General features: G+C 41.8%; 1 protein-coding gene across 6 annotated transcripts in view; it reads left to right on the top strand.

Moving 5' to 3' along the window:
• The window catches only part of SPARCL1 (SPARC like 1), a 100444-nt gene extending 74041 nt beyond the window's left edge, over positions 1–26403 (top strand). The window contains exons 1-12 of one of the 6 annotated variants that reach the window (XM_050946790.1): positions 1724–1817; positions 11871–11937; positions 13054–13236; positions 15082–16311; positions 17536–17606; positions 18345–18385; positions 18509–18627; positions 19251–19371; positions 20997–21133; positions 23034–23182; positions 23795–23943; positions 25946–26403. In XM_050946790.1, coding sequence (XP_050802747.1) covers positions 11884–11937; positions 13054–13236; positions 15082–16311; positions 17536–17606; positions 18345–18385; positions 18509–18627; positions 19251–19371; positions 20997–21133; positions 23034–23182; positions 23795–23943; positions 25946–25974 — 2283 coding nt within the window. In that variant the 5' untranslated portion in view covers positions 1724–1817; positions 11871–11883 and the 3' untranslated portion in view covers positions 25975–26403. The other 5 variants (XM_050946789.1, XM_050946792.1, XM_050946791.1 and 2 more) reach the window with 5 other exon arrangements.
• The last annotated feature ends 288 nt before the right edge of the window (positions 26404–26691 follow it).

The following is a 26691-nucleotide window of genomic DNA, read 5'->3' as shown; positions in this document are numbered from 1 at the left end:
ATCTCTTTAATGAGTTACTCTTCAGAATGACTGTAGGCATTGAAAATCTTCACCGGGATAAAGCAAAAGATCTTGCCTCACCCTGCAAAGACTGTCCTAGCTGTCAGGCCAAGACGAAAGGGATTTGTATATTAAGAGGAAAGCATGTGCATGTGAGATGAGGGAAGTTGCATTTGAAGCTTGTGAGTAGAAGGAGTTGCACATCATGTCGATTGGAGAGGACTCTGAACTTGCTATGCTGAAGGCAGGGGGTGGTCTTTTCTTAGCTTGCTTTTGCTACCTTGCTGAAAAGGGAATATTTTTCAACAGGGCTAGTCAAATACTTTGGTAAATATTCATTAGAATTTTTAAATGAACTTGTTTTGACCATGTTCACACCCCTTTCGTGTTTGCTTTCCCCAAATATTCTAGCAGTGAGTTTACTAGCAGAACATTCACAGCAACAGTGGATTTTAAGAGAATATCAGAAACAAGACATAACCACAGGTATTTGCACTGAAAACCTGATTCTCAGAGTTATGCAGATACAATCAAGGAACACAAATGCATCCTACGTTCTTGAATTTCAATTGATTCAGTCACCAAACCTATGGACAATATTGGAAATGAAGAACTAGGGCTTGATCCAAAACCCACTGAAGTCAGTGGAAAGATTTCTATGATATTCGATGGGCTTTGGATCGGAATCCTAAAGACGAAAGGCTGCATACACCATTACTAATACTTTGCCCAATCCAATCAACCTAAATAAATCTGTTTAGGACATGTTCATGCAACAATGCATCTAAAATCGCTAAGTCTTATTTTCCTACATTCTGATAACATCGCTCTACAATTTTAAACATTCAAATGTTTATAAAATAAAGAAATAAACGTCCTTTTTATGAAAATTTGAACCTTGGCTGCATTGGCTGAATTGGCTGCAGCACTATTACTGAATAGTGCCACTGCTACAACGGAGGGTCAAATCTGGCCTTTTGTTAGTCAAGTGTCAATCCAGGGTTACAGTTAAAATCCAAACACCTCAACAAAGTCTGACTGAAAATATGACTTTTGTTTGTTGGTTTGTTTTTTACTTGTGAGGTAATTAAGCATTTGAACAATTTGCCAAGGGTTGTGGTGGATTCTCCATCACTGGCGGTTTTAAAATCAAGACTGGATGTTTTACTAAAAGATATTCTCTAGTTAAACAGAAAATGTTTCAGGGAAGTCCTATGGCCTGTGTTATGCAGCTGGTCAGGCTAGATGATCACAGTGGTCCCTTCTGGCCTTGGAATCCATGAACCTGAAAATTAGAGTTAGTTGGCCAGATTCTTAGCTGGTGTAGATTGGCATAGCTGTGTTAACTTCAGTGGAACTACACCAATTCAACTGGAGATCTGGCCCAATATTGGAAAACTTGACATGACCATACGCATAGGAGTACATATGAGGGGAGTCTTGTCTTGTTCTATTGAAACTAATTGCACAGGAGGATGTCTCCCCCTTCCCCCTGAGTACTGCAAAAATTTGTAACAAAAACTATTATGGTTCATTGCTGGGAAAAAAAAATCATGTAACACGCTGAATTCTCATCTCACACTTCAGACACTGACTGGTTGACAGAGCAGCAGAATTTCAACTCCAATAGGCTTGATTTAGTTTCCAGGCAAAGAGGCAGAGATAAAAGGGGAAGGGATTTATAGAGTTTCTCTGGGTTTTTGTCGAAGTTTTTTCTCCTGGCTGGTCCAGAGAGAAAGGGCTCAGCTGCAATTTCAGCCTCGGGTATTTTCTAACTTATTACTGAATAAATTGTGGACTTGGCTACATACGTCAAGGTAAATTTTACTACATTTACTACTTGTATCTTCTCCGATTGCGTTTATCGATCTGTAACCTTTGGGTATACTCAGGGTAAATGCTAGTGGGATAGCTGCTTTGTTAAAAACGACACTAAATAAATTTCTGTTCAGAGTTTGCACAGGGGAACACACTGGTAATGCAACTTATTTTTTTTTTCATTTTTATCTTTCTTCCAGTCCTGTCAGCACAATGTCCAAAATGCCCTGTCTAGTAAGAAGATTATTTTAGAAGAAGGTTAAATATACCAGGCCTGATTCTGATCCAATTTACTTTGGATTTACACTGATATGATTTCACTGGAATTGTTCCTGATTTACATTGCTGCATGTGAGATCAGAATCAAGCTCAATAATTAGTTATGTTCTGAACTGAGAACTTTTGGGGGAGGCTTGAAATATATGATGTGTTTTATGGAACAGAAATAAACAGGGATTAACAAATTACAGCTGAATCATTACAGGAACCAAGTTACAGAGGATGATCCATGTAAATCTTGTCTGTAAAGTTTTCCATGCATTAACAGCTTGTTCTGTTCTGTTCTACAATCCTATCACAGAGACAATGCAACCATGTCAATGACTTAGAAACTAGTGAACACTCTTTGCTCCTCTAGATTTATGAGACTCTCCAGTTGATTTTTTCATCTTTTTTATGTAGATCCAAACTCTCTCTCTTCTTCCCTTTCCTACCTATTCGTAGACACACATACCCTATTCCCACTGTACTCACAGAACACCAAGAAAGTTAGGTAGGGAAGAGAGAGAGAGGTCAAGGTTTAATGTTTATTGCACTCTATGCAACTATCAAACCTGGTTTGATGTGCTGGCATCTAGAATATTCCACATTTTATTTCTTCTAAGGACAAAGACCAACCTGCACTGAGATATCACAGTGATAATTTCTTAGGACAGGTTTTCTGCAGTCAGTTAGCAAGGGGTGTTGCAGAAAACATTGCATCCTTGCTATTTCTCACAAAGAGGCTAAATATGTCAGTGCTGCATCATGGCTTTGTTCCACTGGCCCAAAGCCCACAAACTCTAAATAGTCATATTGATTCAATGCAACTCAGCAGAATTAAACTAATTCTTTTCCCCCTCCTATGGGTCTCTATTTAGAGATATTTCCTTTAGTTGTACTTAGATAATTAGGGCTTGATTCCACTCCCATGGAAGTTAATGGCAAAACACCTAGTCATGCAGAGTTGAGCCATATCATATATTATGATAAACCACAAAAATGGAAGCATCTTTCTGTGTGTATCAGAAGTTTCCAGTTCATCAGTGGTTAACCCAGAAGGAGGATCTATTCCACTGCTGGTAGAGTTACTTTGCTTAATTTACAGATTTCTTGATATCTCTTGCATCTGATCCTTCGAACATTTCATTACATATCTTGGGAAATGCTTGGAATCTTTATGGATGGTTCAGAAGGATAGATTAAAATGTTCCAGAATCTCAGCATTTGCAGCGGATACTGATATTTATAACTGTGTTCCACTGAATAAAGAGCACTGGATCTTATACTTTGAGGTGATCCTCCAGTTTACTATTAGAGCCCTGAGATTCCCACTTATGAGCCTCTTACCTTGAGGCCCCCTGTCATTTCTACTATGCATCAAGCAAATCTCATGCCTCCTACAAATGCTATGGGACTCCTGAAACACAGCATTGCAGGAGATTTCACCTCTCACATCTTCCTCTGACAGCCTACATCCAGCTGGTCTCTTCCCCAGACTCCCTTGTAGCTCAGCTCTCAAGCCAACTCATACAACAGTTCAGTCCCTTTGTGGGCTTCAGCTGTAAGCTAAAACAGGGTCCTTCACCCCACCTGGGGCTTGACTCTAAACAAAATGGTCCTTCACCCCACTGAGATCAACTGCAATTCTTCTCCCTTATCAGGGTGCTGATTCCCCCAAGCCTTTTCCTGTTAGTTGTCCAAGTATTACTTAAGCTGGCCTGACATACACAACTTATTTTTTTTGATCATCACAGACCCTAGCTCATGTATCCTTTCCACTCTAGGCCCCCCAGCTTTAACCTTGCTCCTATAACTCTACTTTCTGACCACAGCCAACTCCAAACTACTTTGTCTAAGTCTTTCCCAGGGAGCAGAAATTCTGCCGCTTCCTCTATTTAAGCAGTGCTCACCTTACTCCACTACCACAGCTGGGGGTCAGTCTAATTAAGCCCCATTACACTCAGCTGGGGTCACTAATTAGCCTCACGATGCCAGCTCACCAGCTAGACTGAGAGACAGCTGCCAAGTCATGGGCAAGGCTGTACCCAGGTTGTTTCAAAAAGTCATCCAGCCAGTGACAGTGCCCTACAGCAGGGGGCAGATGGAATGAAGTTACTACGTAATTCTCCTTCCCTTGCTTCTGTAAATTATGCTGAATAGCAACAGCATTCCAGGAGCCCCACTGAAGATTCAGTTTTGACCATAGATTAGAGGACTGTGTAATGATATTTCATCCTGATCTCCCAAGCTGCGCTACCTCCCTTAAGGTAGGACCCATAAGCGGAGGAATAGTTTGTTTTCCTTTACTGATTTTGGAGGACACTAACCTGAAGAATCTACTATGTTTGCCAGACTCAAACTTCAGACACTTTTTCAGCTGGGGGAAAAAGGCAGGTTTTTTGGGTTCTGCCACAGCAAGGAGTTTGAGGTTTGAAACACCATCAGAAATGTCAAGTACAAACTGCATGATGCTGTACCAGAATATGATGCACCTTATTATTAATTTTTTTATTATTATTGTCATGTTTATTTGCTGGAGTGTTCTGGGCACTTTACAAAGATATTAAATGACAAGAGAATTCAGGGCTTTGGCCAGTCTTGAGTATCTATCAACCTCTTGAGGACAGACTGTATCGTTTATGCCACAGCCCTCAGTAGGGGATGTTCTGGCTTTATATCATCAAGGAACAAAGAAACACGTAGATTGGGCCTCAAGCAGGCAGATGGTGCCCCAAGCATATAGAAAGTATTGGGACAGATTCTGTGCTGTGTGACCACCCCCAGGGTAATGTACTCTAACCTATGGCAGTCTTGTCTGGACTACCTAATGGCTGCTCTGCATCTCAGAATCCCATGTAATGCAAAGTGGTGCATATATGCCCCATCTTGCCCTGATCTCTCCCCTCCAACCCTGCCTAGGCACACCTTCCACACTGAAGATTGCAAGAAGAAATAACTGAGTTGCTTATTTCAGCAGTACCTAACCTGTTCCATGCCAGGGTAGTTTTCTCACAGCTCTTAGCAGCCCCTATACACTGTGGGAATGATCCAAAGGAGCCAGCTCCACAGTATCTGCTATTTTTGGGAACTCTTGCACAGCTGTGCAAGAGTGGAGAGGAGTCTTCTTGTCTGCCTCTACTCTGTGAGGCCAAGGAAAAGCCATTCATGATCTGGTCCCTGGATGGCAAATCAGTTAGCTAATACTCATTACAGCAGGGGTGAGCAAACTTTTTGGCTAGAGGGTCACATCTTGGTGGGGAAATTGCATGCAGGGCCATGAATGTAGTAAGGGCTGGGGCAAGGGTTTGGGGTGAGGGAGGGAATTTGGGGTTTGGGAGGGGGTGCAGTGTTCAGGAAGGGGCTCTGGGCAAGGGGTTGGGGGGAAGAGGGGTGCAGGATGTACAAGGGGGCTCAGGTGAGGGGAAGGGGGTGCAGAGTGCAGGAGGGATGCGGGGTGCAGGAAGGGACTCAGGGCAAGGTGTTGGGGGGAGAAGGAGTGCAGGAAGGGGTGCGATGTGCAGGAAGGGGCTCAGGGCAAGTGGCTGGGAGGAGGAGGGGTGTGGGATGTATGAGGGGGCTCAGGACAGGGGAGAGGTTGCAGGAAGGGGCTCAGGGCAAGGGGTTGGGGGGAGAAGGGGTGTGTCATGTACGAGGGGGCTCAGGGAAGGGGGTGGGCATGTGGAGTGCAGGAGGGGGCTCAGGGTGGGGTTGGGGACTCAGGCAGAGGTTTGGGGTGCAGGAGGTGTGCAGGGTGCAGGAAGGGGTGCAGTGTGCAGGAGGGGGCTCAGGACAGGGGGCTCAGGCAGGGGTTTGGGGTGCAGGAGGGATGTGAGGTGCAGCAGGGGGCTCAGGGCTGGATGCAGGGTGCAGAAGGAGTTCAGGGTGCTGGCTCCAGCCCAGCGCCACTTACCTGGAGTGGGTCCAGGGTGGCAGCGGCATGCAGCAGGGCTAAGACAGGCTCCCTGCCTGCCCTGCCCCAGCACCGCTCCCAGAAGCAGCAGGCACCACGTTCCTGCAGCCTCTGAGGGAAGAGGGGGCAGATGGCTCCATGTGCCGCCCTCACCTGCGGGCACCTCCCCGAAGCTCCCATTGGCTGTGGTTCCCAGTGGGGAGCCCTCTTCTCCCACCCCCTTACCCCGGGGCCACAGGGACGCGGTGCCGGATGCTTCTGGGAGCAGCGCGGGGCTGCAGTACCAAAGGGGTGGCAATCCTGCGGGCCGGATCCAAAGCCCTGATGGGCCAGATTCGACTCGCAGGCCATAGTTTACCCTCCCCTGCATTACAGGATAGAAAATGTTATTGCTTGCACATTGGACAACCAAAGTGGGCTGTAAACACCCAACCAATGAGTGGTTTAAAAACTATTGATCAGTCAGTGATTTCACACATTCCTTCACCCACTTTCTCCACATAAGGACGAATGGCTGATCATAGGCCAAGGGGGACACTAACTCGGGGTTCAGTATCACGTGCTCTCTCACCTTATGCGGCATCCCTCGCTCACACCGGCCATCTTTATTCATGCAAGCGGTCCCACTGACCTCACTGTGAGTATTCATGTGAGTCAGGACTACTCAGCCATGGAAGGGTTGCAGGATCCAGCTTCAGCATAGTTTCATGTTGCCCAGTGTACTTGGTTCTGACTGGATTAAGTGCACAAAAGTATCTTTGGCTTCATCTCAGCTCTTTAACTCCTCTATGTGGAGGACTTCACTGAGAAATGGCCATTACGGATTGATTAATTAATTAGCAGCACCATAATAGCAATGTCAAAAGAAGTCAAAAAGGATTTTTCCATTTTAAACGGAGCTGTATGAATACCACAAGAGCCCAGTGTTATATAATCCAGTCAAGCAGTGCCTGCTTTAGATTTAAGGAGGAAAGTCCAAAATGTCTTCTCTTTTCAGAAACAAGGAAAGGATTTTTTATTGGTGTTTCTTTCTCTACCCCACAAGCGGAGGTATTGTTACTATTTTATGTTGCTAGTCCAAAAATGTTAGCTGTTTACTCTGCTGTGCGTGACAGGGGCTCACTGTAGTCATAGCAATGAAAGAGTAGAGAGAGAGAGTCCCATGACAGCTTAGGAAAGTAACTCATATTAAAACTTGCTTTAGCAGATAAACCCTACAGTGTTGTTCTTGCCCATTTTTCTACAATTGTGCAAGTCCCTGTGCACACAGTACCAAAAGGTATGAGACAATTAATTCTTAAGGGAGAAAAGTTGATACAAATATACTTACCTGATTATCATTCCCAGTAAAATCTCAGCGGCATTTAAAAGATCATTTATCACGTTGTTATAATTCGTGGGAACATGAACGTATGTTACACATCTCATATAAAATAAATAATTACAGCAAGCAGAAGAAAGTATAACTTGTTTCTTTATGCAGTAAAGTCAACGCAATAAATTATCTGTTGGTAAAATCCAGTCCTATTGGCCTGTTTCTATTTACTGTCTTGCCTCTTTTCATGCCCAGGTCAGATTTTCATTAACGCGTTTTTCCTTCCCACAAATAGGAATTCAGTAGTGTGCATACCATTCAGTAGAATCCCATAGGTTGGAATTCAGTAGTGTGCATACCTCTCCTACAATTTCTGTATGTTCTAAAAAGGCCTGATGTCAGTGCTGCATTACCAGGGCTGGCTCCAGGCACCTGCGCAGCAAGCAGGTGCCTGGGGCGGCCAATGGAAAGGGGCGGCATGTCTGGCTCTTCGGCAGCAATTCGGCAGCGAGACCCCAGTCCCTCTCAGAGGGAAGGGCTTGCGGCCGAATTGCCGCCAAAGAATGAAGCAGCTATGGTAGAGATGCCGCTGAAGTGCTGCTGACTGCGGCTTTTTTTTTTTTTTTGTCACTTGGGACGGCAAAAACATTGGAGACAGCCCTGTGCACTGCAATGAAAATAGCTGTCAAAATTACAGCTGCTCCACAGAAATAATCCCAATATGCCAATGGAAAAATAGAGCCTATCACATTCTATTCAGCTACAAAGGTAACATTGTAGTTATTACTGTGGAACCCATTCTGTTAATTCCACATAAAGGGCCAGTCCTTTCAGCTGGCGTAACTCAGTGTTGCTTCATTGTTGTCCACAGAGCCATACTAATTTGTACCAGGGTGCTAGAGATCCAGAAAGCCTGGGGCAAAAATTCAGAAGCACTTAGAAGCCTATTTTCCCAATTTCAAAAGTAGATCAAGGAACTTAGGCTCCTAACACCCATTGACTTTCTATGATACTTAAGATCTGGTCTACACTACAAACTTTTTCTGGTATACCTAGGTCAGTCAGGGGGGTGATGAGGCATGAACCATCCAGCAGAAACCAAGAGCAGAGACATATTTATACCAGCAAAACTGCACTTTTGCTGGTATAGTTTATTTTACTTGTAGGAAACCGGAATAACCTGTGCCAGCAAAAGCCCAGTTTTGCAGATATAAGTTGCGTCCACATTAGGAATGCTTTACTGGCTCAGCATACCCGTTTAGCTTTGGGCCGCCCAGAGTGGGGAGAAAGAGGGGCAATTTTCCCAGGCCCCAGGCCCTGCAGGGGTTCTCACGAAAGATTTTCAGGGCCCCTGGAGCGGGGTCCTTCACTCGCTTCGAAAACTGTTGCGGGGCCTGGGCCCCCAGAGCTTCTTCCGCTCTGGGTCTCTGTCACCTGCAATTTGGCGGCGGGGGGTCCTTCCGCTCCGGGACCCACCACCGAAGTGCCCGGAAGACCTGCAGCGGGGGGTCCTTCCGGCACTTCGGCGGTGGGTCCCGGGGCAGGTCTTCAGTGGCAATTCGGCAGTGGGAGGTCCTTCCACCCCAGGACCCGCCGCCAATGTGCCAGGTCTTTGTCGGAAGACCCCAGGCCCTCTGAATCTTCTGGGTGGCCCTGGTTTAGCTATACAGCCAAAGCGCTCTTAGTGTACACCTGGCCTTATTCTCTTAAGTGCCTGAGCCACTTCTGAAAAGTTTACTGTTGATGCAGAAACTAAGAGGTAAGGCTCCCATTTATTTCAATGCACTTGGAATTGGGCGCTAAATAAGAAATGCTTCCAAAAGGTAAAGCTATAAATGATGGGACCCAAGGTATATGAGTGCCCAGTGAGCAGGGAGGTTCAAAATGCATGGGTGGGGCTCTAATTCAGCCCAGGCCACCTTTCTCTGTAACAATAGGGGAAACACAACTTGATCAACTGGAGATTTGTATTGTTAATAAATTTGCAAAGGCATATAATAATAATTGCACTTCTACAATATCTTTATTTTGGGAGGGATATTAAACTTCATGCTTCAGGGTTTAAGCCAATCTCCAACTATTAGAGATCAGGCTGAGACCTGACATCGGGCGGGGGACTCAGATTATCCCACATCTACCTACTGCAGGGTTCTTACATTTCTTCTGAAGCATCTGGCATTGGCCTCTGTCACAGACAGGCTTCTGGACTGGATGAATCTCAGGTCTGATTAAACTTGGCAATTCCCATGTTCTATCAAAGGCTCTCAAAATGCCTCAAATGATAAAGATTTAAGCCTCACAAAGGCCTCCGTGAAGTTGGTAAGTGATATTATCCTCATTTTACAGATAATGAGTCACAATTTCCCTATGTCCCATTCATTCCAGTAACAACGGCTTAATTTGAGTAAAGGTGACAGAATCAAACCCCAGAAAAGTCAAAGTCGATGGTGGAGCTAAACATAATAATACATCTCTTATCTAGTGCTGTTCCTCTGTAGATCTCAGAACGCTTGACAGAAGAAGATCCATGTCATTAATTTGATTTAGAAATGGGAAAACTTAGACACAAAGCCACACTGCAGGTCAGATGGGAGTAGAACGCAAACTGCTTGAAGCCCAGTCCTGTGCTCTAACCGCTAGATAACACTTCCTTCCTTGATTCTTGTACCAAGAAATACTGAAATGCAAACAAATACTAGGGCTCTGTCATGTAAAAAAAAAGTATGGAAATTCACATGTAAATTAGTTTCTGCTCTTGTGTTTCTGGCATGCTGCCAAAGTGACCCTCAATACAAAAGAATTTTTACAGCACTGATCTAAATCACTTGCTTCCAGGCAGATATGTGTTAGGAATCTTTCACACTTTCCCTTGTGCTGTCTGTTGTATTCTATTTATCTCTACTGAGTGCACCTGAAAAAGCTAAACCTTGCAAACTAGACAGACAATTGAAGCTCTTTATTACGCTGCACTACAAGTGGAGGCTAACTGTGCGGTGCAAGAAGGGAGGTTTGCATCATTAGTCGCACATATTCAGGAAGTGTTTTGTTCTGTATAACCTATGAGGAAAATGTTGATATTAAGGAACTAAAAACATTAACACAAAAGCAACTTCCAACAGATATTCCTTCAGTCGGGAGTGGGGGCGGGGTGGTTAGGATGCTTTTGCAGGATCTCCTACCAAATACAATAATCAATGTAAGCCATTGTTTCCTCGGTGTACGAACTTGCTCCAAGAACAGAGACTTGCCTGGAACTCTTCCTTATGGTCTTTGATGTTTTTTTCCAAGCACTGGCAAACAACTGCCTGGATAAATAACATTCTTATACATGCACTGAGTCTCAGAAGCTTATTGTAGTTGACATTCCCAACCTTACTAACTGAGGGTACAGCCAGATTGTTCATGTGCCAGTGAACTCAACCAGCAAATTGAGACGCTGTTTCGTTTAATTAAAAATAGGGCAATACATGCTCCACTTATACAGACAATGGGAAAAGGTGTAGGGGGAATCAAAGAAGTGAGGTGTGGAGAAAGATGGATGGGGGAGAAAAACAGGGCAGATAAATGTGAAGTGAAAGGAGAGATATGAAGAAAAGCAGCAGAGGAAAGAAAAAAGGTGAGAAAGTGGAGAGAAAGCCTAAGAAGAGCATATAAAAAAAAGAACCAGAATAAGAGAAGGGAAATAAATATAAGACAAAAGAAAAGAAATACAATATACTAAGTCCCCAGGGGTTGTGGGGTTTTTTTGCATCGATATAGCTACACACACACAAACTGCCACTACCGATGCACTACACAGGTATAAGATTTAAGTTTTAGTTGTGCAGGTTACCTCAGCAAGCAAAATAAATGAGCTGTCTCTGTTTCGCTTACATGTTGACATTAGCATAAATAAAGCAAGGAAAGCTTCCCATGATGTCAGCACTAAAGCTGGGCAGGAAATGGTTCTCCCATCCCATAGAACAGCAAGAGAGCGAGAGAGACCCCAATCCAGATAGCCAGTCACATGGTGTTCCAGGCACTCACTTGGGATGTGGGAGACAAATGTTCAAGTCCCAGGTCTGAAAGATCTGAATTAAGCAGAGCAGGGACTGAGCTGGGGCCTTCTAGCTACAGAAGCTGATCTGTGGAATGGAGGAAGCAGTGGCTGTAAAAGAATCTATAGTCAGTTAGTGTGTCAGACACAGAACAGGGTCCAGGAACTGGACAGAGGGGCCACTTGGCAAATATCTGGGCACTCAGAAGAGCTGGTCTAACAATACAGCACGTGAGCCCCCCAGGACCCAATTCTGTATTCCTTCACACACCATATTGTAAAAGAACTGGGCCAAAGTGACTACTGGCATAAGCAGGCACAACTCCATTGAAATCACACACTACTGGACTCTGTGGGGGAACTTTGTGACTTTTGATTTGTGTTTCCCCGCCCCCAATTCACCCACCCAAATGTCCACTAAATGGTTTGCATCAAACAGCTTCGAATAGTTATAACCAAACCTTGACACACTTCTTCTGAAAGAAAACCTCCAAATTCCACCATTCTAGAGTTTATTATTGTCCTTTTAGAGATCTGGAAAACATGAAGCCTGTGACTTTCTTCATTTGCCTCGTGGGATCAGCTTTTGCTATTCCGGTAAATTCTCTTCAATCTATCACTTACCCTGCGTTTGAATTTTCATGTATGGAGATCATTGTGTCTCCCAGTGACCTGTTAAAGATTTTGTTTATATGCAGGTTTTAATCTTATTTTCTATTCTAAACCTATCCCTTAATGTACAAACTTGGAATCCGTGGGCGGAAAATTTCAGAAAAGGTATTTGTTTCTTCAAGTACCAGGCCACAATATAATACTGAGCTCCAATACATGAAACACATTTCTGTATATGTATTTGTTCACAGGTTCATTTAGGTAAAGTAGTTCCCCCGTGAATTACTATGAAACTCCTCACCTTTCACATGTTAGCTAGCCAATGGCAGAGAAGCATGCTCAAAGATCCTGATAAGATCTCTTATGCATCCTAGGAGCTGTCTTCATAGCATTTGGAGAAATTCTCACAGCCCGTTAATAAATTTAAACATGATATCTGTGTATTTATTGCAGGAAATAGCAGATCAATCCAAGGGTCAAATCCTGGTTGCCTTACCCACACACCCCTGGTAAAGCTAGCAGGATTTGGGCCCTACTGAGAAACTATTATATGAACAATCATAGAGTGGAGACTCTCAAAGGTATCATAACAGTTACTGTACATGAAAATGTCATTTTGATCTAATGTAGCTTTTACTGCTCGTTGTTCATATTTGACAGAGGTGAGTCTATTCGAAGATGGGCAGAATGCTGCTGTTGAGCTAGACCCTTCTCTGGTGTAAATTTATGCCAACAAAAGCTCTGTTTCATGTTTTTATATTTAGAGATGGGCCCAAACCAGACCTCTGTCTCTTACTCCCCCACCCTCTGAACTTTCGTGGTTCAGAAAAAATAGAGTCTGGTGCCAAACTAACTGTGATGTTTTGTAAAAACAAAACTCAACCAAATTTTTGTGGAACCAAATGCAAAATCCAGCCTCCCTCCACCTACCTTTTGTTATCATGAGTTATGTCTTGCTCTTAACATGTTTCCAGATAAGTTATCTACCATTACACATGGTGTTCTGGATTGTCTTACAGGTTATAAGGGGGAGGGGGATGACTTTTAGTATTTCATAATGTATCCATCAGAACAATTTACAGTATAATTAATTTTTTTCAGATAAATTTCAGGTTCATGCCAGACAATTCCCAGGCGGCAACTGTCTCCGAGAAACAACATACAGAGAAGACATCTGCAGCAGGACAAAATATTGCAGTACCAATACTGGGCGATTCACTAGTTGCAAGCAAATATGCAACATTTATAGCAGACCAGTTGCCCTCTAATGGTAGTCAATTGCAGGTACATTTCCTAAATCGGCTATTTGTTTTCACATAACCAAAAAAGTTCCTATATGGTTCCTTTAAAAATTGCCAAGCTCGAAACATACAGAAAGTGTATTGTAACTAATGTTGTAGAAAAAAGTGAAAAGACATTAATTACATTCATGAAACATTGCACTAACTTTGTCTTGCAAAATTTCTATGTTGCAAAATGGTCTTTTTATTCAATTGTTGCAAGATAACCAGTTTACAGTCAAAATATGCAAAAATGCATATGCAAATTTTTGTAGTTTACTACCAAAACATTTTGACTCAAAAATAGTATGTTTGAGGAAAGATGTACTTATTCCCCAGTTAAAAAACAGAGTTGTGAATTTCATTTTGAATATTTCATACAGTCCCAACTGTATCAGAAGGTGCATTGGATTAGAGGGAAATGCTAATGAAATACTTTTGATACCAGCTTGGCTTTACAAAATAGGATGCAGTTGATTCACACACAGTCCTATAGCATTAAGTGTCCATTATAAAAAGGTCCCAATCCTGTACCCACAGAAGTCAGTGGGAGTGTTTTGCCAGTATCTTAGGCATTTGTAAATACAGTAATCTCACACACGAGTAATCCATTGAGGGCAATGAAGTCTGGGCTTTAAATAGGATCAGGGTCAAGCTCTATGATTTTGCTTAGTGATAAGCCAGACAAAGGACTGTGGCGATGGTCTAGCATCCTCCGAAATGCCTCCGAAATTTGTTGGGGACCACTGGGGACCCCTGTGATAAGCAAACCTCTGAAGGTCTGGAGACTTGGTTCACAAAAACATAAAGAGTTCTACATGTTAACGTGAATGGTCTGCAACCTCCTTTACTTGTAATTCTTTAGCAGCCACTGACTCTGCACCCTGCCAACAGAAGAGAGTTCCCTATTGTAAAGCTGTAGGGAAGATAATTGGGAGTGACCAACATCTTAAACTTCCGTCATGGCCTTCTCTCAGCTCCTTCCTTTCTCTGATTGGTAGGTAGATGAAAGGAGATGGATGGGATCCTTAAACCATATTTTTTCATCTTAAAAAGGTCCAGTGTTAGTTCATTTCAATGTAGAGTAAAAAGCTTTAGGTCAGTTCTGATATTCAATCATTCCTCCCACTCCCACTTCACAGCCTTGGGTCCCACACTTACATTGGGCTTGGTCCTCCAGTTTTGCCATTGTCTTCATTGGTTGTAGGATCATCCCCTCAATGCACACCTTGATGCTCACAGCTGGTTTTGGGAAGGTGTTGCTGGTGCCATCAAATTAAATAGGACTCCTGCTTAACTCAGCAAGGAAGCAGAGCTGCATCACCATCATACAGAATAGATCTGGTGATCCTGAAATGATAAGGCACAGTGCACTACCCAGGAAGATACCTAGTCAAGTACTTTAATCTCGTCTCTTCCCTACCTGCCTGTTGAGCATTCCAAAGCTATTGCTAGCACAGTATTTATCCTCTAGGATAACTGATAATTACTGCTGACAATGTTTGCAAATACAAGTACCTAATGTTAGTCAATATTTAGGCACCTAAGCTGAGATTTCCAAGGGAGCCTAAATGAGTCAGAGATCCAACTCCTATCAAGTCTCAGTAGGATTTAGGTGTCTAACTCCATTGGAAATCACAACTCCAAATAAAAATGGGTTGATTGTCAAACTTGCAGAGCACCCACAAATCCACTGATGTCACAGGGAGTCCCACTAATCTATGCACTGATACGTTTCATCCTATGTATTAACGAGTGAAAATAGCATATTAAATATTGACTTGGAAATAGAGTTATAAAATTAAGTCTTTATTATACTGTTCAATAAACATGCATTTTTCTTTGGAAGGTTAGAGATACTTCTTCTGAATCTTCAAAGAAGAAAAACTCAGAGTCTGAGCAGTATATGAACAGCAATAATGATTTACTCTCAATTCAGGGCAGCAGTGACAGGGAGGAGCAGACATTGATGATGGATGATGAAGACAAGGATGAGCATAGGAACGCTAACAGACAGGAAAGAAACAGTAGTGAGCGTCAAGTGAAAAGAAGTTTAGGGCGTATTAACTTCCTTGCTCAGAACATGGGTGTAACGCTGGCTTCTGACAATCAGGAGAGTGTCTTTGAGAGAAGCAGCAGCCATCAATCTAATCGTGAGCATCAGTTCAAGAACGATGTTAAGAAAAGCAATATGGCTAGCGATGATCAGGAAAACCCAGGGCAGGGTCTCACTGTTGATCAGGAACAGGACACATGGATGTACAATAAAAATCCTGTTGGATTATTTGAAAACAACAGTGAAGGTGATGAGGAAGAGGAGGAGGAGGAGACAGAGGAATGGGATGAAACTGGCTACAGAGACAGGAGGCAAAAAGCCCACATGAAAATTCAAGATCTCTACAGGAGTGAGAAGAATGAAGATAGCAGCCAATCTGATGAAATGCTGAGAGATGCTAGTCAGCCTCTCCAGATAACTAAGAGGCAGAATGAGGAATTTGAAGAGGCTGACCAAAAAGAAGATGAGGAGAATAGTACCCCAGCACAGTCACATAAAGGAGAAGAGGTGACAAGCTCACCAAAAAGTACTGAACAAGATCAGAATGCTGAGTGGCCAAGCCAGGAGGATGAAGATAGGTTCCAAGACAATACACAGAGCATTAGTGACCACGAGGAAGTGGTGAAAAGACAGAATCTAAAAAAAGCTGCTGCATATATGGAGGCCAGCAATGTTGAGGACAACAGTCATGAAAACAATGATGATGATTCTAATAATGATGCTGAGAGCGATGAAGAAGATTTCAAAAAAAGCCAAAAGGAAGCAGCCTACCACGAGGGTGAACAAATTCGAAGTAATGATCACAGAAGCATTAGTTCTGAGGCGCAGGGGGAAGGAAAGGATGAAGATGAAAGTGTGGTGACTAATGAGACAGAGGATGACCAAAATGTCAACATTAAACACCTCATTCACTTTGAACAAGATTATTATAGTCATGAGCCAGCCATTTCTGACAATGAGGAACGTGAGAAAATAATCAGCCTTGTGCAAAGGAGTGTGAACACCATGGAACCTGAAGATAATGTAAGTGTCTTTAAAAAATATGGGTGATAAAAAAGTAAAGATGCAGCCAAACTTAAGTCCAAGAGAGTTCATAAATTACATAAACAGAGTTCTTTATCTAAATCTTCCTTTTCACATCAATGGGATATATTTCATCCTAGTTTATTCATCACACAAAGCAATCTTCAATTTGACTATTTACTTCAATGATCTGATTGGACTAGTAGTACCAGAACACAATAAATGTGTGTATTTCCAGTGTTTTTTGAGAGTCAGGTCTTCATTGTGAACACAGATTGGTATCCTGGTTGAAATTCACTATCTAACACCCTCTGCTCTCTGTGTGAGGATTAAACCAATGTCCTAAAAAATAAACCACTGTTGTTTACTATATGTAAATGTGGCTCAGAGAGATAATGATTCTAAAAGGTATCCGCTGTCCTTCTCTAATTCCTCTGTGAATACTTTGCAGTTTTTGTCTTTTACAATGTATTTTAAGATTAGACTATCCTCATATTATAGGTAACAATCCTTCATTTTCCCTGATGACTGCAGCATAAAAGCATAGCTGATCCACTTCAAGTTTTTATTATTGGTAAATTCTTGATACATTTGTATTAATCTATAAAGGAAGATATAGTCTAAGCACAAGCAAATATTATACAATAGTTGCAGAGGTTTACTTTTCATTTTTAAGTATTATACTTGTATGTAAATTAGATATAGCCCCTCAGCTCCTGACAAGTTGCAGGCACCTCTGGTATAGACTCTTAGAGGTAGATTTTTCACTGACTTATAGCTAGTGGAGTACCATTGACTTTCTGTGTTTATGCCAGGTGTAAATCAGAACAGAATTTGGCTTCAGTAATGTGTATGCATAGGGACTTAGGTCCCAATTCAGCTATCCATCTCTACTAAGCAAAGCAGTTAAGTATGTATAATTTTTTTGTTGATAGGTTGAACTTAAGAACATGCCTAAACACTTTGCTGAACTGGAGCTTTAGTGTTTTCATACCGTATCTTTTTCTGAAAACAGTGCTACCTCATGCTATGGGGGTATTGTCCTTCCATTTATTTAGGAAAAAGGAAATACTGACTGTATTTTTTTCACCACCGGACCAGATTGTGCCCTTACATAAAGCCTATGAAGTTGCACATTTGTAACTGGGGGCAAATGTTGGTTGAATGTGTCTTCTCTACAAGAGATCTATTATAACTTCTACTTTTGCTTTTGTGACTGTAAAGGTTATGACGACAGACAGTTCATACAATGAGGATGAAAGTTCCAGTGATAGCAGTATGAAGGTTCTTCTCTGTGAGTAATCTATCGGCAAAGCAATTAGAATACTACTAACACAGGGGTTCTCAAACTGGGGGTCAGTTATTACATGGGGGGTCACGAGCAGCCAGCCTCCACCCCAAACCTTGCTTTGCCTCCAACATTTATAATGGTGTTAAATATATAAAAAGTGTTTTTAATTTATAAGGGAGGGGGTCGCACTCAGAGACTTGCTATGTGAAAGGGGTCACCAGTACAAAAATTTGAAAACCACTGTGCTAACGCTATCAAGCTGTGGAATTTGCTGTTGTGGATTTTTTTTTCTGCTTTATTCATGATGTGATTTCACATGACTGAATTTTGCTTGCACTTGATCCTGTATATTACAGAGTTGTGCACAAGGAAGAATCTGTTCTGCATGCCCTTGTATTTATTTATTTAAGTGTTGAAAGAACTGTAACAACAGTAACAAAAAAAAGTTGCAGACAGAACCCTTGCTTTTTGTGACATCTGTATAAAAGTTGGAGTTATTTTCCACTGAAACATATCACCTTGGGGGAGGATGTGATCTTAGTTTGATTTAAATCATGAAATGGCAAAATGATTTGGATTCAACAAGAACAGATATGAAATTTCACCATAAACAAATACTGAAACTGAATCTAAACTTTTTTTCTTTCTTTTTCACGTTTTTCCACTGCTTGACTTGGGCTGGGCTGGGAAGTAGAAATATCAAACTACTGAGAAAGAGGGTTTGGGTTTTTTTTTTGGGGGGGGGGATGACAGGAGGAGATACTTCCAGTTCAGCTGCAACCAGTAAGTACTAAAAATCTTGTTCTAATGAGATTTCTTGATTAAAGAAATTCAACTGTGTTTTGATAAACTTTCGATAAGCACTCAAGCAATTTGTTCTAATAGGCTGGTCTGATATTTTTCTAGATCCTTGTAGGAACTTCCACTGTAAAAGAGGTAAGGTCTGCCAAGCAGATGAACAAGAAAAACTTAGTTGTGTTTGCCAAGATCCGGCTGCTTGCCCTCCAACTAAAGATCATGAGCATGTAAGTATTCCATGGAGTACACAGGCACAGAAAGAACTCTCTGCAGCACTTGCCTGATACCCCATTCCTCTGATATTAATTGGTGCAATTCTAGGGAGCTTGTGAATGGTTCCCAATTATTTTAATAATCATATACCCAAAGGGCAGAGTTCACACAAAATATTCTTGATTGCTATTTGATGGGATTATAGAACTATCAGTACACTACTTGAATAAAAAATAAATTACAATTGCTCAGCAATAATTCTTTAGCTACTCCAAGAATAAAATTAAAAGTTACATTTGCTTCTGTGAGGTTTTAGCATGTGCAAACACATACACAGAGTTATGTATTTTGGACATTACTTAGTAATGTTTCCAACAGAGTTGCTACGGGGTTCCTACATCATTGCTGCAAAATTATATCCAAAACGCTTAGAATTGGGTGCCTAAAGTTAATCACCCAAATCCATATTTAGATGCCTAAATAAAAGGGATGGTTTTCAGAAGTTCTGAGCACTCTTTTCCTTTGAGCACTCATACATCAATGGCCACGTGTTATATTTGCTGGTCATGAATGTTATATATTAATGTTCATATGATCTGACAGTGTTATTGACTAGATTTTTTTTTTTGCTATCTAGGTTTGTGGCACTGATAATAAAACCTACGATGGCACATGTCAGCTCTTTGGTACTAAGTGTAAACTTGAAGGGACAAAAATGGGACACCAGCTGCACTTGGACTATATGGGATCCTGCAAATGTAAGGCTTTATTTATTTATAAATATATAATTTACCTATATATACAGGGCCCATCATCTTAGTATCTAGACACTAAACATAGGCTCTTGTTCCACACCCTTCTTTTGTATCAGTGACCAGTTAGAAATAAGCTCAGAACCCTAGACAGGTCCATTTTCTATAATAAGCTGCACAAAAGTCCTGGCTACCTTTGTGGTTCAAGCACTTTTCTACCTGCAATATGCCTTGGGCCTGCCTCCATCCCAGTTACCATCTCTGGCTCTCTTTCTGTCTATCTAGGTGCTTATATGGCCTTCATTACTATAATATCTGAGCACTTCAGAGTCATTAATGTATTTATCCTCACAACTACCCCGTGTGGTAGAGAAGAATTATCATTCCCATTTTACAGATGGGAACCTAAGAGACTAAGGGCTAGATTCACAAAGGAACGCAGGCAATGGCAGGCTGAACATTACCCCGTCAATCTTCTAAGTGCCTAGAAAAGCACGGGATTCACAAAGCCTAAATCAGGCACCTAAGCTCCCTATACAATGAATGGAGAGAGACTGGTGCCTTAGAATGGGATTCATAAAAGCCAGAACACTAGTCAACTCCATGCCTAAGCTAGCCAATGGGAGGTGCCAAGTCAAAGGAAGTTTGCTAAGCTCTGCCCCTCTCTCAGAGATAGGTGTCCAAATTTGGGCTTCAGGGAGGTGCCTCCATCTGGCTGGGATTCTCAGCTGCAAACTGTCTCTTGGTGCGAGGCATCTATGCTGCTTTAGTGAGGGGGAGGCCCTCCCTCTTAGCTGGTAGCCCTGGGTTAGGATCTTCACTAAGTGGTGGGCGACCACTGATGTAGCTCCTCATCCATCAGAGAGGGAGAGGAATTTTATCTGGGATCTGCCAACACTCAGGTGAGTGCCCCAGCCACTGGGCTCTGGGATACTCTGAGGGGGGGCACCCTCCACCTTTCCTGTGGAAGCTGTTCCAGTTTGGAGCAGGGGGACTGGATCCTGGATCTCCCACGTGAGGGCTCTAACCACCAGGATACACAGTCATTCCTATTGCTATTTTTAGCCATTGATAATTTAGCTAGATTAAAGCTAGTGCCGGTATGCCTACCCAAGCTGCAATCACACCTTCAGCTGCAGTGTAGACATACCCTATGATCCCAATCATGTGAACACTATGTATATGCTCAATTTTAGACATAGGAGTAGCCCTCTGAATAGGTCCTATGAAGTCAATGGGACTTCTCATATGCTTAAAATTAAGCATATGTTTAAGCATTTGCAGAATTAGGGCCAAAGACAGTAAGGGGCAAACTGTTGCAAGCAAAACTACTCGTTGGTGCAATTCTATGCTCATAATTATTTCTGATGGCAGTTTAATTCACACAGACAACTAAGCAACTGTCTCATACAGAATCAGAATTGAGCATCCAAGTAATCTAAAGTGTGATTGTAAATAGCTGCAGCAAATTGCAATGGCATTCCCAATTTTACATCACAAAAATAGATGCCAGTTTAAGGTTGAGCTGAAAATTGGTTCATAAGACTCAGATTTTGCTTGGAGATGCTTGAAACTAGGGACTTCATGCACCTCTTGATAATGCGACTAGAATCCTTCGTGGTTTGAAACAGACATTCCTCCTTGCACTGACTATGAAGTGGATCAGTTCCCTCTCCGGATGAGACACTGGCTCAAGAACGTCCTCATGCAGCTCTATGAGCATGATCTGGACAGGTCTGGATTTCTATCTGACAAACAGAGGAGTAAAGTGAGTAATTAGTACCAAATAAAACACAGCTGCAGCCGTGTCACTTGAGCTGGGCAAATCATGTGACAAACAATTTACTTAATAAACATTGCCTCTTTTTAATGTTAGTGAAATGTCTGAGAACAGTTTGGGATTTTTTGTGAATAATTCTTAATCTGTGGATTGGTTGTGCGAAGTTCTTTGTGACTATTCAGTATATGAAATTTAGAATGTGAGCTGTATGTTTTCATTAGATACCCAGGTTACATGATACATTTCTCTTCCCCATCTAAATAACTGTAACTCTTCGAAGCTGATTTTTGGTGCAAATTCTCACTTTTACAAGTTCAGAATCTGCTTTCCACGAATAATCCCCAATATTTGCATCAATTTGGTCTTTCCAAAGAAATTCCTGCCATGATACTCAGAGAAAGTGAACCCAAAAGAATGGGCAAACACAATCAATCCAAAAGTTAATTTAAAATTGGATTGAATAATCATGGGAAATTGTTTGCAGAACTCATCCAGGTCTATACACTAATAATCTACAATTAAACAAAACCATTACTCATTAACAATATGTTTGAGAGCTATGAAACTGCATGGTGGTGTTGTTGACATTCATTGTTCATTAGAAAGGGAGAGAGCTGTTTCAACTATCCTGTATAATTGCATCACTATTATTCTGGCATTGTCATATCACTGGAGGTTACAGAGGATTAGTATGGGGTAAGGACGTTGTCTGAGTGGGTCTATTCCAGTTCTATTAATAATATCATTGCACTATCTTCTGGCAGGTCAGTGATTTCTGCGACAAGAGTTGGTGGCCAGAGTCTAGTTCCTCATGGATAGGGGTCATCATCATTAGAAGTGCCACCATAATTGGCAATCTTGCTGGCAGGCTCAACAGAGGCACCAAGGACTGCACTGGCGAGAACAATAAGCTACTTTCTAAGTGTTAGCTCCTGCAAGATGCTGAACATCTCTTGCAAGGTGCTGCTGAGCACCTGCAATTCTGAGTGAAAATGGGAGATACTCCACATCTTGTAGGATTCAGCTCTAAAACCATGGAGACTGTGGCCAGAGTCTCAAACGTGCTATTGCCACTTGAAGTTGCTCAGAAGGTGCAAAGTTGACAGACTCTGGCCTCAGCTAGTCAATGGATGATTCCGGTTGCACAGGGGATACAACTTAATTGGCATACAACTGACAAGACTGGCAGAACCCTCTCCTGTGCCAGCTGCTCCTTTCCCCAGTAGAGCAGATGTGTCATGAGAGGAAAGTGAATAGGCAGGGTTTAGCATTGCAGACCTCTGCTATGCCTATTCACTACTGAGTTACAGATCTTATACAAGTGAGAGAAAAGTTAGATCAAGCCCCCAGTTGAGACAGACTAGTGCAGGATTGAGGAGGCACAACTGCGTCCTTTCTCTCCCTTCCCCCTCCACCCACCTGGCACATACAGACTGAAAAGCTGCCATAAATGAGTGGTCAAAGATGCTCTGGTACAGGGGAATCATATGCCGGAGGCTGAACCAACACCCAGCAGTCTCAGCATCCGAGTGACAGTAATGTGACGTACAGCCACTTTACTTCCCACCAACCCCTGTATCTTGCATTGAGTACACATAGCTAGACCTGAAGATCAGGTGCTAGGATTTCAGGTTCAGCTCAGATACATATCCAAAGCTTATCTGAAATACCCATACTGCTTAGGTCTGAAGAAATGTGCTGGTAAACATATAAGGACAGACTGTTTAGTGCAATTTCCAGCAGCTCAACTTCCAGCCACAAATACTGCAAAAACAACTCTCTCGTGATATTTCAGTGAAGATACATGTGTGTGTGTGAATGACAACATGTGAATGTTATTCCAATTAGTCCTTCTGTCACTGAACAATCCACTCCTTTATTGGTGTAGGTCAAGAAAATCTACCAGAATGAAAAACGTCTGATGGCTGGAGATAATCCAGTTGAGCTTCTGTTACATGACTTTGAGAAAAACTATCATATGTATGTGTACCCAGTGCACTGGCAGTTTAGCCAGCTTGATTGGCACCCTGCCAACAGGTAGAAACTGTTTCTATGCTCAGTTCTGATTCATTTTTTAAGATCATGATTTTTCTACTTTACCACGTCTTTCAAAAAGTGCAACTATTCTCAATGGCATACATACTGGGCCAGATCCTCTGCTACTGTAAATTGGCCTCTCTATATTAACTTCTGTGGAGCTTGTAAATGGGATCCTTCACCTCATGGACTTCCTCTGTAAGATACTCATCTGGTTTTACAAGGACAAGGGATTTAGTTGCAAATACCTGCTACCCACACAGATTTCATAATAAATATATATATAGCACCTTTAATTATAGGATTTCACAGAAAATATTAAGGGTCTGGGGAAAAAGCACCAAACTCACCTGGGCTGGGTGATAGTGAGACTGTGAGAACAAGGGAGTAATCCATAGTGGTTAGTCACCAGAGAGATGTATTATTGGCTTATTTGTAGTTTCAAAGATTATATGAACAGAATTATCACAATATTAAAGATATACAAAATCCTTAAGATAGTTAATATCGGACATGTTTCTTATTATCCCCTTGTAACCTTGACATTCTTCACTGACCCTGATTTCTTACCCCCAGAAACAGAGATCATATGCTACCTTTATTTCATTTCAGATTATTGTCGCACTCAGAGCTTGCTCCTTTGCGAGCTTCTCTAGTTCCCATGGAACACTGCATAACTCGTTTTTTCCAGGAGTGTGATGCTGACAGAAATAAGCATGTCTCTTTGAAGGAGTGGTGCCACTGTTTTGGAATTAAAGAAGGTAAAGCCATAAGGTTGAGAGGCAGGTGGGTAGGGAGAATTGCTCCCTTCCAGAGTAGGCAGAGAGTATCTCAGTTCATACACAGAAGCTAAGACACTTTGGCATGAACATCAAGTTAGCAGTGTTCTGAGGTGAATGAAATGGCATGCAGGGATGACAGAATCTCAGAAGGTACAGCATTCTGGGTTGGTTCCAAAATCATGCTTAAGTTTTACATTAGGAGTAATTTCCAACCTATTTTGCAGTGGGTGAAATATCTAATCACATACACAGCAACCTAGCTTGGGCCATGCATACAAGATCAGAACAGGAGCCCTATAGATCTATATATAGACTATAGGTCAAAATCTTATTGATTTCCAGTTTGTACCTATATAAACAAGAGAATTTGGCCTTTAATGGTGCTGTTCAACCCCCTGCCCCACTCCTTAGATTCCAGTCCAATGGCAGAGGCCTGCGGAGGAACTCTTGCTTTGGCATCTGTATTTTGGGTATCTGCAGTTGGTCACAGTCAGCCTAAATAGTGGATGCCCATGACCCGAGTCTCCAATCGTAATTCCTCTCCTGTTTTACAGTAGTCCATTAACCTCCAGATTCACACTGATTTAAGTGAGAGGAAAATCAGCCATAGAATCAGAATCTGGTGCTCCATAACACACACATTTACAGCATAGCTCACTTTGCATATAATGTCTTGTTGGCATCTTCTTCATCCCCATATAACTCTCTAGGAAATCTATCAAACCCTGTTCCGTCAAAAAAACCTCCCTATTTTGGACCCTGCCTATTTCCTCCTGCAATGGTACTGTACCCCATCCTTTTGAAACCATTGACAGTATGATTACTGTTTTATGTCCCTTACCAACAGTTTGGTCTCACTCATCTTTTTTATAGAAGAGTTTTCCAAAACACTGTGGTGTTGTTTCTGTCTAAATAAGAATAAGGGGTTCATCTGAACTATGAATAAATGGGTTTTCCATTTAGAAGTGTTCAGAAACTGAGCCACCTGAGCTTCAGTGTTAAAATACAGACAGTATATGAAACTCAAAGATCTTTTTGGCCAGGTTCCACATTAGACAGAGATAGGCAGCAGGATGCAAAGATAAGAAATAAAAAGAAACTGGAAACTTTGTCACCTCCTGCCTCCCCCTCAAGATATGGAGGGTCATTTTTAAAAAAGAATACTAAAAGAAGCAGCGAGATGCAGATGTAAAAAAACCCCAAACCTCTTTTCAGCAATAGAACTTGATTTTGCATAGGAGAATCATAGTAATATTTTAAAACTTGTCACAAACAGGTCCCCAAACACTTTGGGCCAGGTTCTTAGTTCCTGTTCAATGTACTTTGTGCTGCTCCAGAAAGCTGGAGGTTCCTCTGACATAGGGAACTCGCCATGTGAAATAAAGCCACTGTAGATGGTTCTATACGATCCCTCTTTCCATGCAAGGGACATTTCAGTCCATGCTCTGGAATGGTGAGGGGAACAACTGGGTTGTCTTGTACTCTGACAATCCTCAAGTGGTGGAATGGTCTCAGTCCTGCAGGTGTAATTTATAGTAGCCCTGAGACTGCTGTAAGTTATACAGGGGCCATTTCAGTCCCACATCAGCCCTAGGACTGAGGGAGAAGGGTGGGGATGAAGGTATTATTACTAAAAGGAGTAACAGTCAATGGTATGTGCTGTTACTAATGGTTCTGTTTGTCCTTTGTGGGTTGGGGTGTCCTTAGTGATTTTGAAAAGGCAGGAGATGATTACTGAACAACAAACACACTGGGAATTTATTGCATAATGAGAAAGCAGCTTGAACAGAGAAGATATAGGATGGGTGGCACCTCAATTTGATATGAACATCTGTGTTTGTATAGAGGTGTGAATAAAATAGGCCAGCATCTGAAACTTTAGAGAGAAAGTGCTGACTAGCTCATGACCCATTCATGGGTCTTTCATATTAAAGGTTCATTCATGATGGTAACATTTTTTTCCTTCTTCTCTATTTCACAGAAGACACGGATGAAAACCTCCTGTTCTAAACCTAGCAGGATAGAGTTCCAGCACCCTGTTCACATACCAGTCAAATCTGTAAAGCCATTGTATTTCCAAGATACTGATAGAGTAACACGTTTGAACAGAGAGCTTACATAAAGATTTTTGTAGATTGACAGGGTTACTCCCAAAGAAAACAAAAAAATAAAAATTCTAAATCAATTAACAGTAGCAGAATCTAAGCACTTCTCGCATGACATATCTAAACGGTTGTTTCCTGCCTGGAGTTTTACAATCCATAATATCTCTCTGTACACAATAGAAAATAATTGTGCATGATAGAATTGTTCAGAATACTGTTCTTCACATCAACACATATAGTGTGGATTGTGTTTGTATACTGCAGAAAACTAGAAATAGGACAATTTTATTTTATTGTCAATGTACTGTATTGCTAGTTTCTTAACATTCTAATAAAGAAAGCATGAAACAAAAGTGTGTTTGGATTTATTTTTTTAAAACTTGTTTAAAAGAATAGGCATCAGCACAAATGTATAATGTACATATTATTTTAAACTGATCATGAGGTGAGAAGACAAAATATAGCATGCATGATGTTTCAAGTGACCTCTTTAAAAGCGTCGTCACCATCACTTTAACTTCCATCCTTAGAAGTTCCGCACCCCCATAGGTCTGTACTGTACATTAATTCATGATATATATTTCTTTGACCAAGATTAATAGAGTAGCAACCCTTACTGGTT

Source organism: Gopherus flavomarginatus, chromosome 3 (genome assembly GCF_025201925.1).
Source record: "Gopherus flavomarginatus isolate rGopFla2 chromosome 3, rGopFla2.mat.asm, whole genome shotgun sequence".
Taxonomy (NCBI): domain Eukaryota; kingdom Metazoa; phylum Chordata; order Testudines; family Testudinidae; genus Gopherus; species Gopherus flavomarginatus.
The sequence above is the reverse complement of the archived record's forward strand: the minus strand, read 5'-3'. Positions and strand labels throughout refer to the sequence as shown.